The 14027-nt window shown below is 46.4% G+C and overlaps 1 protein-coding gene across 9 annotated transcripts in view; it reads left to right on the top strand.

Moving 5' to 3' along the window:
- L3MBTL2 (L3MBTL histone methyl-lysine binding protein 2) overlaps positions 1-14027 on the top strand; it is a 241087-nt gene that overhangs the window by 178367 nt on the left and 48693 nt on the right. For all 9 annotated transcript variants that reach the window (XM_077275930.1, XM_077275928.1, XM_077275934.1 and 6 more), the window contains one exon: positions 1696-1800. In XM_077275930.1, coding sequence (XP_077132045.1) covers positions 1696-1800 — 105 coding nt within the window. The remainder of the gene's footprint in view (positions 1-1695; positions 1801-14027) is intronic.

Below are 14027 nucleotides of genomic sequence, written 5' to 3'. Positions count from 1 at the left end.
GCTGTTAAAGGGAACCTGTTACCTGAATTTGGCGGGACCAGTTTTGGGTCATATGGGCGGGGTTTTCGGGTGTTTGATTCACCCTTTCCTTACCCGCTGGCTGTATGCTGGCTGCAATATTGGATTGAAGTTCATTCTCTGTCCTCTGGAGTATACTCCAGCGCAAGGTAATATATATAATTGTCTAAGGGTCTGTTTGTCTGTAACCGAAATCCCGCGTTGCTGATTGGTCATAAATAAACTACATACATATACTAGAACGAGAATAACATGAAGGACAGTCTGTGAGGCAGAGAATAACATGGAGGACAGTCTGTCATCCATGTTATTCTCTCCCTCACAGACTGTCCTCCATGTTATTCTCTCCCTCACAGACTGTCATCCATGTTATTCTCTCCCTCACAGACTGTCCTCCATGTTATTCTCTCCCTCACAGACTGTCATCCATGTTATTCTCTCCCTCACAGTCTGTGAGGGCGAGAATAACATGAAAGACAGTTTGTGAGGGAGAGAATAACATGGCGGACAGTGTATGAGGGAGAGAATAACATGGAGGACAGTCTGTGAGGGAGAGAATAACATAGAGGACAGTGTGTGAGGGAGAGAATAACATGGAGGGACAGTCTGTGAGGGGAGAATAGCATGGAGGACAGTCTGTGAGGGAGAGAATAACATGGCAGACAGTGTGTGAGGGAGACAATAACATGGAGGACAGTGTGTGAGGGAGAGAATAACATGGAGGACAGTCTGTGAGGGAGAGAATAACATGGAGGACAGTGTGTGAGGGAAACAATAACATGGAGGACAGTCTGTGAGGGAGAGAATAACATGGAGGACAGTCTGTGAGGGAGAGAATAACATGGAGGACAGTCTGAGGGAGAGAATAACATGGAGGACAGTATGTGAGGGAGAGAACAAAAATTTTCCCCGTTTTTAAGTTTATCATATGGTAAAATAAATGGTGTCTTTGTTTTCTACAGGATGATTTATAGTTTTCAAACTGTCATACAGCGATAGATGACTAATAAAGTTTTCACTCTTAAAATAAAGACAGGAGAAAAACAATGGCAGTGTGTCCAATGGGTTAAAACATAAATGTAAGCACCAATGTTTATATGAATACTAGATGGTTGCCCGATTCTAACGCATCGGGTATCTACTATATAATCGTCTAATACATATTCTAGAATACCCGATGCGTTAGAATCTGGCCACCATCTAGTATAACATATTTACGTTACTGGTCATGAAAGGATAAAAATTCCCAATTCACTGTTTTTCTTTGGTCAGCGTGTTGTATTTCATATGATGTTTGCTTAGAGAACACGGGAATTACCTGGAAAACAATTTTTATGATTAGTTTATACTTTATTGGCACTTTATCCGTAAACAGGAAGAGCACATATTTATACAGGATGCCAAAAAGTCACCTAATAAACAAACCAATAAAGTTGTGTTACAGACAGGGGCGTAACTGTAATAGGTGCAGGGGTTGCAATTGCACTAGCGACCTGGAGCCTATGGGGCCCAAAACTTCCCTTCTCCCAAATGAAAAGACCATTACTATTGAAGATTTGTAATATTTGGGGGCCCCATTGGAGCTTTTGTATCAGGGCCCACGAGTTTCAAGTTAGGCCGCTAGTTACAGGTCTCTGTTCCTTTTATTTATTTATTTATTTATTTATTTATTTTTAGGCGAGAATTGTTTATCCTAAAGGTATTTGGTTTGAGGAAGGAATGAAACTTGAAGCCATTGACCCCCTCAATCTTGGTAATATCTGTGTTGCTACTGTGGGGAAGGTAAGTGTCACTCATCATTCAAATTTTTGGTCTGGCAGCATGTTATTCTTGTACAGTGGCATATAATGGTTTGGGCACTCCTGGTCAAAATTACTAGATGAATTGATCTCTAAAAGGCCTACAGTTATAGATGACACATTTCCTTTGTCTTTTAGGCAAAATAATATAAATATTTTCATCTTTTACATTTTAAAAATTACAAACAGGAAAATGGGCCGATGCAAAAGTTTGGACAACCTGCATGGTTAGAACTTTGTAGCACACCCTTTTGCAAGTATCACAGCTTGTAAACACGTTTTGTAGCCAGACAAGAGTCTTTCAATTCTTGTTTGAGGGATTTTCATCTATTCTACCTTGGAAAATTCTCCCAGTTCTGTGAGATTCCTGGGTCACCTTGCATGCACTGCTATTTTGAGTTCTAGCCACAGATTTTCAATGATATTCCGATCAAGGGACTGTGAAGGGCCATTGTAAAACCTTCAGCTTGTGCCTTTTGACGTCTATTGTGGATTGTGATGTGTGTTGAGGATCATTATCCATTTGTGGAAGCCATCCTCTTTCCAACTTTAGCTTTTTATCAGAAGGTGTTCTGTTTACATCAAGATCTTGTTGAAATTTCATTGAATCTTGAATTTTCTGAAATTCTGTGCCCTTTTTTCTCCACACATAACATTGATCATTGTGGCCAAAGAATTCTGTTTTAACCTCATCGGTCCACAGGACTTGTTTTGAAAATGCATCAGGCTTGTTTAGGTATTTTTTTGCTGTTCTGATGCTGAATTTTATGGTGATGATGCAGAAGAGGTTTATCGCTTCATTGGGGGACACAGGTAACCATGGGTGTATGCTGCTGTCGCTAGGAGGCTGACACTATGCAAAAAAAAGAAAATATCTTTTCAGCTGTATACACCCACCGACAGGCACCAAGTACCTCAGTTTAAGCTTAGTGTCTGTAGGAGGTGGACCTGGATCTGATCCCAAATCCGCAGTTTTTTCCTTTTCAGGTATCTTGTGTTTTATGTTTTTCCTTTGTTTTTCAGGTTCATCTTTATATGGGTAACAGGGGGTAATTTCTCACCCTGTTTTCCCACACTTATGCAACAAGAGAGCAGTGTGGTGTCACCCACATCGCCTACAGGCAGCACTTTATTCCCTGTCACCCCAATGGGTGTTTCAGGGTGATTCCCGGTGGCCAGTCCTTGCCTTTTCCCCTCCTCACCCCTCTCCTTGGAGAGGGCTGAGAGGAAGACGGTGGTCACCAGCGGTGGCCTCCCCCTTTCTTGTAATGGGTTGATGTCGTCTTCTGCACCATCTGGAGATGGTGCGGGAAGGAGGATCCCTGATTCCAGTGACCCTCACCAACCCGAGGGCTCCTGATGGGATCCTCATCGGTGAAGAGGACCGTGGACACCCTGCAGGTATGTATGTTACCTCCCCCCTCTCGCAGCGCCACACGGCACCTCACTTTTCTGTCCTTTAGCAGGGGATCGGCTGGCCTCGTTCCCTGCACAGCCATGGTCTTCGTTGCACAGCCCTGTCCCACGGGTTCCTCAGCCAATCAGGACTCACCGGTCCCCGCTGCTCGTTTGAATTTCACTCCTTTTTTTTTTTGCACTATTGGAGTCTCGCCTGGTCAGGGAGTTTCCCGCCATGTCCTGGTTACGCCCCCAGATTTTCCCGCGTCTTCTTGGCTCCTTCTACCTTCCGGCAGTAGAGCTCCCTCCCCGCGCCGGTTCACGCCTCTCCGGCGATTCTTCTATTAGAGGGGTGCCTTAATTTTGGCCAGCTGGCTTATCTTCCTGGCTGGACACACCCTCTGGAATCCCCCTGCTCTGCGTGCATCTTCTCTGCTCCCTTCCTTCCTCCTATCGGAGCCCACCCTTCCGTGCGCCCCCCCAATCAGAGCGGCGCTTTCTGTTTGTCACCGGCCGGTAGATCTTCCTGGCTGGTCACGCCCCCGGTGTTCCAGCCACTCACTAAGACTTTCTTTTTGGCCGGCCGGCAGCTTAGCCGCACCCTCCGCTCCGCATCGTGTCAGTGCTGACAGACGCCATCTTGGATGTTGTGCTCCTGCATCTCGTGCGCCCGGTATGAGACACTGCTTGGATCTTGTGCTTCTGCAGCTCGAGCGCCAGGTCTGGGACACTGTATTTGCTTTCAGACTACGCCTTCATTCTCCTGCGGACTTCTGACACTGGGGCACACAGCTAACCTAACAGTCTTCAGCTGCTGGCATCGGGTAAGCTCTATCCTCTCCCTTTCCTGACCCCTGTCACCCTGTATAGTCACTCTTCAGCAGTATCTCCAAGGCTCAACTTATGCCCAACTCTACAGGGGCTTCTCGTCTTCCCGCTAAGCCCACTGTGATTCATTACGCCTGCGCCTGCTGTAAAAGAAAGTGGTCTTCAGGTCAGCCGTCCTGCAGTCCTTCTGCCATGTCTGCCCCACAGAAGCACCCTAACGTCCAGGGTGAGATCACACCCCTCCCTCCAGAGTGGGCTGTTGCCATGTCTCAGTCGGTCTCTGACCTGACTAAAGTATCGCAGTCCCTGGTCCAGGTCCTAAAACGTCTTCGACTTCTATCTACGGCCACCAGTGCTTAGAGCGCCTCTCAGGGTGATTCACACGCACCTGTCCACAACCTTTGCAGGGACGGATTGGGTACAACGCCTAGGAAGCGTGCTCTCTGTAGCTCTTCATCCAGTTCCCCGGGTCCCTCTGCATCACCTAGGATGCCCTCCTCTCCCCAAGCCCCCTCCTCGGAGGCTGCTTTTGGGTTGGATGTGGATTCCCAGTCTGAGTTTGATTCGGACCAAACCTCAAAAATACAGGACATGGTATATAGCCTCATATTGGCTCTTACCCAAACTCTCAAACTAAAAGAGGGCAAGGTCCCTGCTCAGGAGTACTCTGTTTCTTTCAAATGGGTAAAATGTCCTTCCCGGACCTTGCCCAACCACAGAGAGTTTGAAGTGACTATGGCTAAACGTTGGGAACATCCTGAAAAGCGCTTCCCAGAAAGGAAGCAGCTAGACATCCTTTACCCCTTTAGCCCAGACCTTGTCGGTAAATGGGCAGGGTCCCCTAAGGTGGACCCTCCGGTTTCTCGCCTGTCTTCCAAGACCGTTCTGTCTCTACCAGATGGTGCGTCTGTTAGGCAGATCGAGTCTTTGGCTAAATCGGCCTTTGAAGCGACTGTGGACTCCCTCTGCCCCAGCTTCGCTTCCACCTGGGTGGCAAAGTCCATCTCTGCCTGGGCCAAAATGCTCCGCTAGGGCAAAATTAGCAGACCAGATTGCTCATGCCGGCAAATGTCTTCTGGCTGTCTCTTTGGATGTGGCTGGTTGTTCCGCCAGGGCAAATAGCAACATCATTGCTATACACCGCATCCTCTGGTTGAAGGCATAAAATGCAGATCCACCTTCAAAAAAGCCCCTCACTAACCTTGCCTTTCATGGTTCTAGACTGTTCGGGTCCAAACTAGATCAGATAATTTCGGACGCTACCGGGGGGCCTTTCAATAGGAAAGGGCCTCTGCCTTTTCGTTCCTTTCGACCTTTCTCTTCTTCAGGAACATCCTCCCAGCAGGACCTCTCTTCCACCCCAAGGGAAAGGAAGAAACCATTATTCAAACCTGCACCTCACTGGAGGCCAAAGGATCTTTCCTCTTAGCCTTCAGGTTCCCGCTCTCACAGGTTCTCTTCTAAGTGACGGGTTGCCCCCACCCGGGAATCTCTCCAGGCTGGGAGGCCGACTTCTGCTCTTCAGGGACGCATGGTTGTCGGTGGTCGACGTCTGGGTCAGGGAGTTAGTTACGTCCTGTTACAAGATCGACTTTTCTTCTCCTCCAGGAAGACATTTCCTTCTGTCTTGCCCACCAAGACTCCCATCTCAGGCTCCAGGAGTGCTTCAGGCCGTTTCCTCCCTTCTACGCTCAGGAGTAATTGTGCCCGTTCCCCGGAACGAATGGTTTTCAGGGTTCTACTCCAATCTTTTTGTAGTCCCGATGAAAAGACTGATCACTCCGCCCAATCCTGGACCTCAAACAGTTAAACCACCACTTTCGGATACCCACTTCAGGATGGGGTCCTTACACTCGGTGATCGTCTCCATGGAACCGGGAGAATTTCCTTGTTCTGTAGACTTTCAGGATGCTTATCTTCACATTCCTGTTTTGTGTTCAGCATCAGAGATTCCTTCAGTTCGCTATCCAGGAGGATCATTGTCAGTTCACGGCCCTTCCCTTCAGCCTAGCCTCTGCCCTCAGAGTGTTCACAAATGTCATGGCAGCAGTCATGGCCATCCTTCGCTCCAAGGGGATTCTCATAATCCCTTACCTGGACGATCTTCTGATCAAGGGGCCGACGTGCCGAGACTGCGACCAGAGTCTTCAGATCACTCTGGACACTCTGGTCTGTCTCGGCTGGATAATCAACAGAGAAAAGTCCTCCCTGACCCCAGCTCATCATCTGTTGTTTCTGGGTATGAAGTTCCACACGGCCCAGGCCCGTGTCTTCCTTCCAAAGGAGAAGTTTTCTTCTCTCCGCCAGGGAATTTGCTCTCTAAAGCTTCCAGCTCCTCTTCCCCTACAGTCCTGCATGAGAGTTCTGGGGAAGATGATTGCCTCCATGGAAGCCGTGCCTTTCACCCAGTTCCACACCCGTCCTCTTCAGCTGGTCCTCCTGTCTGCCTGGGACAAGAGGACCGTCTCCCTGGACCGACCTGTGCTTTTGCCTTTCAAAGTGAGGCAATCCCTGACCCGGTGGACGCTATCCGCCTCAGTCCTGCGCCGGAGGTCCTTTCATCCCCTCCAGTGGCAGGTCATTACCCCCGATGCAAGTCTTTTTGGTTGGGGACCGGTCTTCTTTCATCACGCAGCGCAGGGTCGCTGGAACATTCAGGGTGCCACTCTCCCCATCAATCTTCTGGAGATCAGGGCGATCTTTCTTGCCCGTCTCCACTGGCAGTCCTTCCTGGCTGGTCCGCATTCAATTGTACAACGCCACAGCTGTGGCTTACATAAACCACCAAGGCGGGACTCGCAGCAAGCAGGTTATGACAGAGGTGTCAAGGATTCTGAATTGGGCAGAACGTCACGTCCATATCAGCCGTTCACATTACGGGGTTGGAAAACTGGGCTGCCGATTTACTGAGCCGTCAAGGTCTGGTAGTGGGCGAATGGTCTCTCAGCCCCGCCATCTTCAACCAGATTTGCCAGAGGTGGGGCCAACCGGACATTGACCTAATGTCTCGGATTAACCACAAGGTTCCTCAGTTTGTGGCCAGGTCACGGGACCCACTAGCCATCGGCTGCCATGCTGTGGTAATACCGTGGTCTTAATTCCGAATGCCTTCACTTTTTCCGCCTCTTCCCTTGATTCCGAGAGTCGTAAAAAAGACAAAAGCAGAAGGGATCCCTGTAATCCTGATAGCTCCAGATTGGCCAAGGAGGGCCTGGTATGCAGAGCTAGTGAACATGCTCACAGACACTCCCTGGAGGCTTCCAGACCATCCAGATCTTCTCTCACAAGGCCCCCTCTTCCACCACAGTTTTCAGTCTCTGAGTTTAACAGCATGGCTGTTGAGGCCGCAATCCTGAGGGAGGCTGGTTTTTCCCACCAGGTCATTCAGACCATGATTAGGGCGAGAAAACCAGCTTCCTCGTGTATCTACCAGAGATATTTGAAGACCTTCTTCCGGTGGTGCGAGGGGAACAATTTGTTTCCTATGTCCTTTTCCCATCCTTCCATCCCAAAGGTGGTTTCTTCATTTCACATCAATAAAGACACTGTTCTTACTTCTCTATGTACCTCTCCGGTCCATCCCCTGGAGAAGTCCCTCCACAAGTTTGATCTGGTCAGAGCTATTCAAGTCTACCTTTCAAGGACTGGTTCCCTTTCTGTAATCTCCGAAGGTCTTCGTAAGGGGCTCCCAGCTTCTAAGTCCACCATTGCCTGTTGGATTCGTTCAGCAATTTTGAAAGCATACCACATTCAGGACAAACAGCCTCCTCTGGGGGTTAAGGCTCACTCCACCCGGGCGGTGGGAGCTTCCTTGGCAGTTCGAGACCAGGCTACAGCCTTGCAAATTTGTACGGCCGCTATCTGGTCATCTTTGCATACCTTTGCAAGGTTTTATAGGGTTTATACCCATGCTTCGTCTGATGCAGGCCTGGGAAGAAAGGTGCTGCAGGCAGCGGTTATGCACCGACCGACCTGAGTCTGTTTTTCTTTGCGTTCCTGACGTTTCCCACCCTTGGGTGACTTCTTTGGGATGTCCCATGGTGACCTGTGTCCCCCAATGAAGCGATGAAGAGAGGGATTTTTGGTACTCACCGTAAAATCTCTTTCTTGGAGCCTTCATTGGGGGACACAGCACCCCCCCTTACTGGTTGTACCACGTTTGGGCCTATGGCCTTTTGTTGTTGGGTTGGTATATATGAGTTCTTGGTTGCTTCTCCTACTGCTTTTACACTAACTGAGGTACTTGGTGCCTGTCGGTGGGTGTATACTGCTGAGGAGGACCTATTTTCCTTTATTTGCATAGTGTCAGCTTCCTAGCGACAGCAGCATACACCCATGGTTACCTGTGTCCCCCAGTGAAGGCTCCAAGAAAGAGATTTTACAGTGAGTACCAAAAATCCCTCTTTTCTTCTGATGACTCTTCCATGAAGGCCATATTTGTGCAGATGTCTCTGAACAGTGAAACAAAGTACCACAACTCCAGAGTTTGCTAAATCTTTCTAAATGCCTTTTGCAATAAAGCGGGGTTTTGATCCTACAAGCAGCTCTCACTGAAATTTTGCTTGGTCTTCCAGTCCATATCTTGACCTCCACTAATCCTGTTACCTTCCATTTCTTAATTACATTTCTAACTGAGGAAAGGGCAACTTAGAAAACGCTTTGCTATCTTCTTATAGCATTCACTTGCTTTGTGGGCTTCTACCATTTTCAGAGTGCAAGTCAGCTGCTTAGAAGAACCCATGGCTACTGTTTTGGGCACAAGGTTAGAGGAGGTTGGGTTTTTATAAATCTGCAAAATTTGCATCATGTGGCCTTTCCTAAGGATGATAGTGAACGAGACATAACCCGAATAGGCTAATTAAGGTCTGAAACCGTGGTCAAAGTTATCCAAGCATTCAAATCTCCAAGGGTGCCCAAACTTTTACATCAGCCCATTTTTCCTTTTTGTAATTTTAAAAATAAAAAATATATATTATCTGTATATATTTTTGCCTAAAATACAAGGAAATGTGACATCTGTAACTTTAGGCCTTTTGGAGATCATTTCTTCTTCAACTTGCTTAGCTGTTCACAATAACAATAATTTTGACCAGTGGTGCACAAACTTTTATATACCACTGTAGTTCCACTGAAAAAACAATCCCCCTCCAGTTAGTCATGGCGTAGTTGAGTGAAACAACTGTCACTCATCAGATACTGCATCGGTATGGCTGCTCTACAGTTCATTTTAGATCTTAAAGGCAATCTGCCTGTTGCTATATACTCTGTGCAACATCATACTGGGAACAGGTAAAGGGATTAGTTGTGCCTCACCGGAAACCAGATGAACACAGGTGCCAGGAACAAGTGGCTGGATACCACTCATTAGCAATAGCTAAAAAGGAGAAAAACGTTCCATTATCAGTTGTCTCTTCATAAAAATCTTCAATATTTTATTTTCATGTCAAGGAAAAAAACTTTTTTGGAGTTACTATACTGAGTAAGTAGAGACGTCTTTTACAAACTTATTTTGTGTGGACAAGGAGGCGATAATCTGTGTAGGCGTCATGATTTCTGGTAGGCCGTCTCACATTTGATTTTGTAATGACTGTAAACCAATCATGTCAAGTAACAGGTGTACATGGTTTTACTTAATGTAATGGGTATAAGGATGTTTTCATGTATTGTCCATATGCCTATGACTAAGAACTTTGTTTGAAACACGTCAGGTGTTTAGGGGCTGCATGATGATGGTGTTTTTTGCCTTGACATGAAAATAAAATATTGAAGATTTTTATGAAGAGACGCCTGGTGCTGGAACTTTTTTCTCCTTTTTTGCTATATACTCTGTGCACCATGATGTAGGAGCAGAGACCTTGATTAAAGCAATGTGTCACTTACTGGGCTGCGTTTCCTTTTTTCAGTATAATCAGTGTTTTATCAGCAGGAGATTATCACTACAGGACAACTGGTCATTGCCTGGTAATCTAGTCACTCCCCAGCACTGATTAGCTGCCCTGTCACTATACAATGTACACAAAGCTGTGGTGTAGATGGGGATATATACAGCCCAACATCTCAGCTCTGCTACATCTGCAGCAGAGAAATCTATCATAACTGCTGCACCCAGAAAATGAAGTGTTTTTAACAGATGAAATAAATGGAAGTTTTATTCAAGTACCAATCTTTTTTTACTGTTTTTGCGCGTTAAACAGAGTGATACATTGCTGGGATCACGGTCTCTGTGCCTACATCATGCTGTCAGATTACATAACAAGAACCTGCTGAGAGATTTGTAAAGCTTATATAGGGAACCAATCGGAAGCCCATAATTGGCAACATAAAAAAGACTTCAAGGCATTGCTTTCAAGTGACATATTGTTTAAAGGGAGTCTAATACCTCATTTTTCGTATATAAGCTTCGGCCACCGCCATCAGGGGCTTATCTACAGCATTACAGAATTGCTGTAGATAACCCCCCGATGTAACCTTGAAAGATAAGAAAAACAAGTTATATTATACTCACCGAGGGGCAGTCCGGGTCCGATGGGCGTCGCAGGTTCTGGTTCGGGGCCTCCCATCTTCATGCGATGACGTCCTCTTTCTTGCTTCTGTCGCGGCTAATGCGCAGGCGTACTTTGTCTGCCCTGTTAAGGGCAGAGCAAAGTACTGCAGTGTGCAGACGCCAGGAAAGGTCCGAGAAGCCCGGCTCCTGCGCACTTCAGTACTTTGTTCTGCCCTCAACAGGGCAGACGAAGTACGCCTGCGCATTAGCCGCAAGAGAAGCAAGGAAGAGGACGTCATCGTATGAAGATGAGAGGGGCCAGACTCGGACCCGACTGCATCGGACCGTTCCCCGGGTGAGTATAATATAACATGTTTTTCTTATCTTTCAGGTTACATCGGGAACTTCTCTACAGCATTACAGAATGCACAAAAAAAGTTACATGTAACGTTTTTTTGCACGTCGTGTCTGCCATTTTCGACCGCGCATGCGCGGCCGAATCTCCGCCCCCTCCTCCCCAGACCTTACAATGGGGCAGCGGAAGCGTCGAAAAACTGCTTCCGCTGCCCACTTCGGGCATTTTTTTCACAGTATGCGTCGGTATGTCGGGCCGACGCAGCGCGACGGCCCCGTACCGACGCTAGTGTGAAAGCAGCCTAAGGTAGTGCAGGCGCAGGATTCTGGGGCCGTAACTGACGTACACAGGAGGGGGGGATAGTACTGTAATGAGGACAGGAGGCAGGGATTTCTTACAAGCACCGCACGCCCCGGAGCCTGGAAGAAATCATTAGCATACAGACAGAATATAACATTTCTCAACAAGAAGACCGTTAATATGAGGATTACAGGTAGGACTAGTGTAACGTTTCTATTATATTAACATTTGTTAATATTTCTATGCCCATATTTATAGGTCATATACATCCCAGGGTATGATAGATTTCCTTTAAAGTCCGGTTGGCTTATTTCAGTCCTCATAAACCACATCAACTTAAATACAGCCTTCGTCCGACACAAGGTGAAACATAAAGTCAGAAGTCCACACAATAGTGCTATTTAGCCCCCCGGCTTAGAGCCCATCTTTTTAAACTTTTAGCAAAGGCTCAATCCAGGAGATCTGCACACCTCCATACACATAGATTTTTACAAGACAAACAGGCCTCATTTTACAAAGAGAACCACACCCAGGGATGGAGATATGATGAGCACCTATTCAGCTGCTTATAATCAATTTGTCATGGCAGATAAACCCATTTTAGTCCTATGTGTACTAAAGCATTACTCCAGGTTTATCTTCCTTTGTGTCTAACAGCCACCTTACACTCTCTGAATTTCCATGCTTCTCGACTTTTACATTGTGCTCTATAAGCATGTTTAAAGGGGTTGTCCCATCCAAATCTATAAGTCACTGCAGTCTTAGGAAATCCCCCCCCCCATCGCACGCACTGTGGGCTGCGGGGATTCACCTGTTTCAGACTTGGGACTGGATGGTATGTATGAGTTATACAGGTCCTTCTCAAAAAATTAGCATATAGTGTTAAATTTCATTATTTACCATAATGTAATGATTACAATTAAACTTTCATATACTATAGATTCATTATCCACCAACTGAAATTTGTCAGGTCTTTTATTGTTTTAATACTGATGATTTTGGCATACAACTCCTGATAACCCAAAAAACCTGTCTCAATAAATTAGCATATTTCACCCGTCCAATCAAATAAAAGTGTTTTTTAATACCAAACAAAAAAACCATCAAATAATAATGTTCAGTTATGCACTCAATACTTGGTTGGGAATCCTTTGGCAGAAATGACTGCTTCAATGCGGCGTGGCATGGAGGCGATCAGCCTGTGACACTGCTGAGATGTTATGGAGGCCCAGGATGCTTCAATAGCGGCCTTAAGCTCATCCAGAGTGTTGGGTCTTGCGTCTCTCAACTTTCTCTTCACAATATCCCACAGATTCTCTATGGGGTTCAGGTGAGGAGAGTTGGCAGGCCAATTGAGCACAGTAATACCATGGTCAGTAAACCATTTACCAGTGGTTTTGGCACTGTGAGCAGGTGCCAGGTCGTGCTGAAAAATGAAATCTTCATCTCCATAAAGCATTTCAGCCGATGGAAGCATGAAGTGCTCCAAAATCTCCTGATAGCTAGCTGCATTGACCCTGCCCTTGATGAAACACAGTGGACCAACACCAGCAGCTGACATGGCACCCCACACCATCACTGACTGTGGGTACTTGACACTGGACTTCAGGCATTTTGGCATTTCCTTCTCCCCAGTCTTCCTCCAGACTCTGGCACCTTGATTTCCGAATGACATGCAAAATTTGCTTTCATCAGAAAAAAGTACTTGGGACCACTTAGCAACAGTCCAGTGCTGCTTCTCTGTAGCCCAGGTCAGGCGCTTCTGCCGCTGTTTATGGTTCAAAAGTGGCTTTACCTGGGGAATGCGGCACCTGTAGCCCATTTCCTGCACACGCCTGTGCACGGTGGCTCTGGATGTTTCCACACCAGACTCAGTCCACTGCTTCCTCAGGTTCCGGTCACCTCTTCTCGTTGTACAGCGTTTTCTGCCACATTGTTTCCTTCCAACAGACTTACCATTGAGGTGCCTTGATACAGCACTCTGGGAACAGCCTATTTGTTGAGAAATTTCTTTCTGGGTCTTACCCTCTTGCTTGAGGGTGTCAATGATGGCCTTCTTGACATCTGTCAGGTCGCTAGTCTTACCCATGATGGGGGTTTTGAGTAATGAACCAGGCAGGGAGTTTTTAAAAGCCTCAGGTATCTTTTGCATGTGTTTAGAGTTAATTAGTTGATTCAGAAGATTAGGGTAATAGGTCATTTAGAGAACCTTTTCTTGATATGCTAATTTATTGAGACAGGTTTTTTGGGTTATCAGGAGTTGTATGCCAAAATCATCAGTATTAAAACAATAAAAGACCTGACAAATTTCAGTTGGTGGATAATGAATCTATAGTATATGAAAGTTTAATTGTAATCATTACATTATGGTAAATAATGAAATTTAACACTATATGCTAATTTTTTGAGAAGGACCTGTACATACTCCTGGCCAGTGAGCGTGGCCTAACGCCATGCACTTGCATTGAGCGAGGCCGCACCCCGTCTATTGATGCTGCCGGTCAGTGGGCGTTGTCAACTAAAGGGCGTAGCCTCGCTCCATTAAAGTGTATATTCTACCTCTAACTTGTTTAACTTTGGACCATACATTGCAGATTAGACCCACTGTAGTGTAAGCCGATAAACCGTTAAACCTACCTGCCTCCAAACTACTTACAAGAGGTCCTTTTCCTACCTTTTGGATAATATTGCTTATATAAATGCTTGGTAAAATCTCTTTCCACCCTCTCAAGTGTTGACACTGAGCCGATAAAAAGTCTAACTATGGGTTAGGTCGGTAAAGTCAAGCTCCATTCATCTTTCTCTATAAGGTCTCTAATCGGATCCTATAGTGCACCTTTCACCA

This window comes from Ranitomeya variabilis, chromosome 8, assembly GCF_051348905.1.
Source record: "Ranitomeya variabilis isolate aRanVar5 chromosome 8, aRanVar5.hap1, whole genome shotgun sequence".
Taxonomy (NCBI): domain Eukaryota; kingdom Metazoa; phylum Chordata; class Amphibia; order Anura; family Dendrobatidae; genus Ranitomeya; species Ranitomeya variabilis.
Note: the sequence above shows the minus strand (reverse complement) of the source record. Positions and strands in the feature narration are given on the sequence as shown.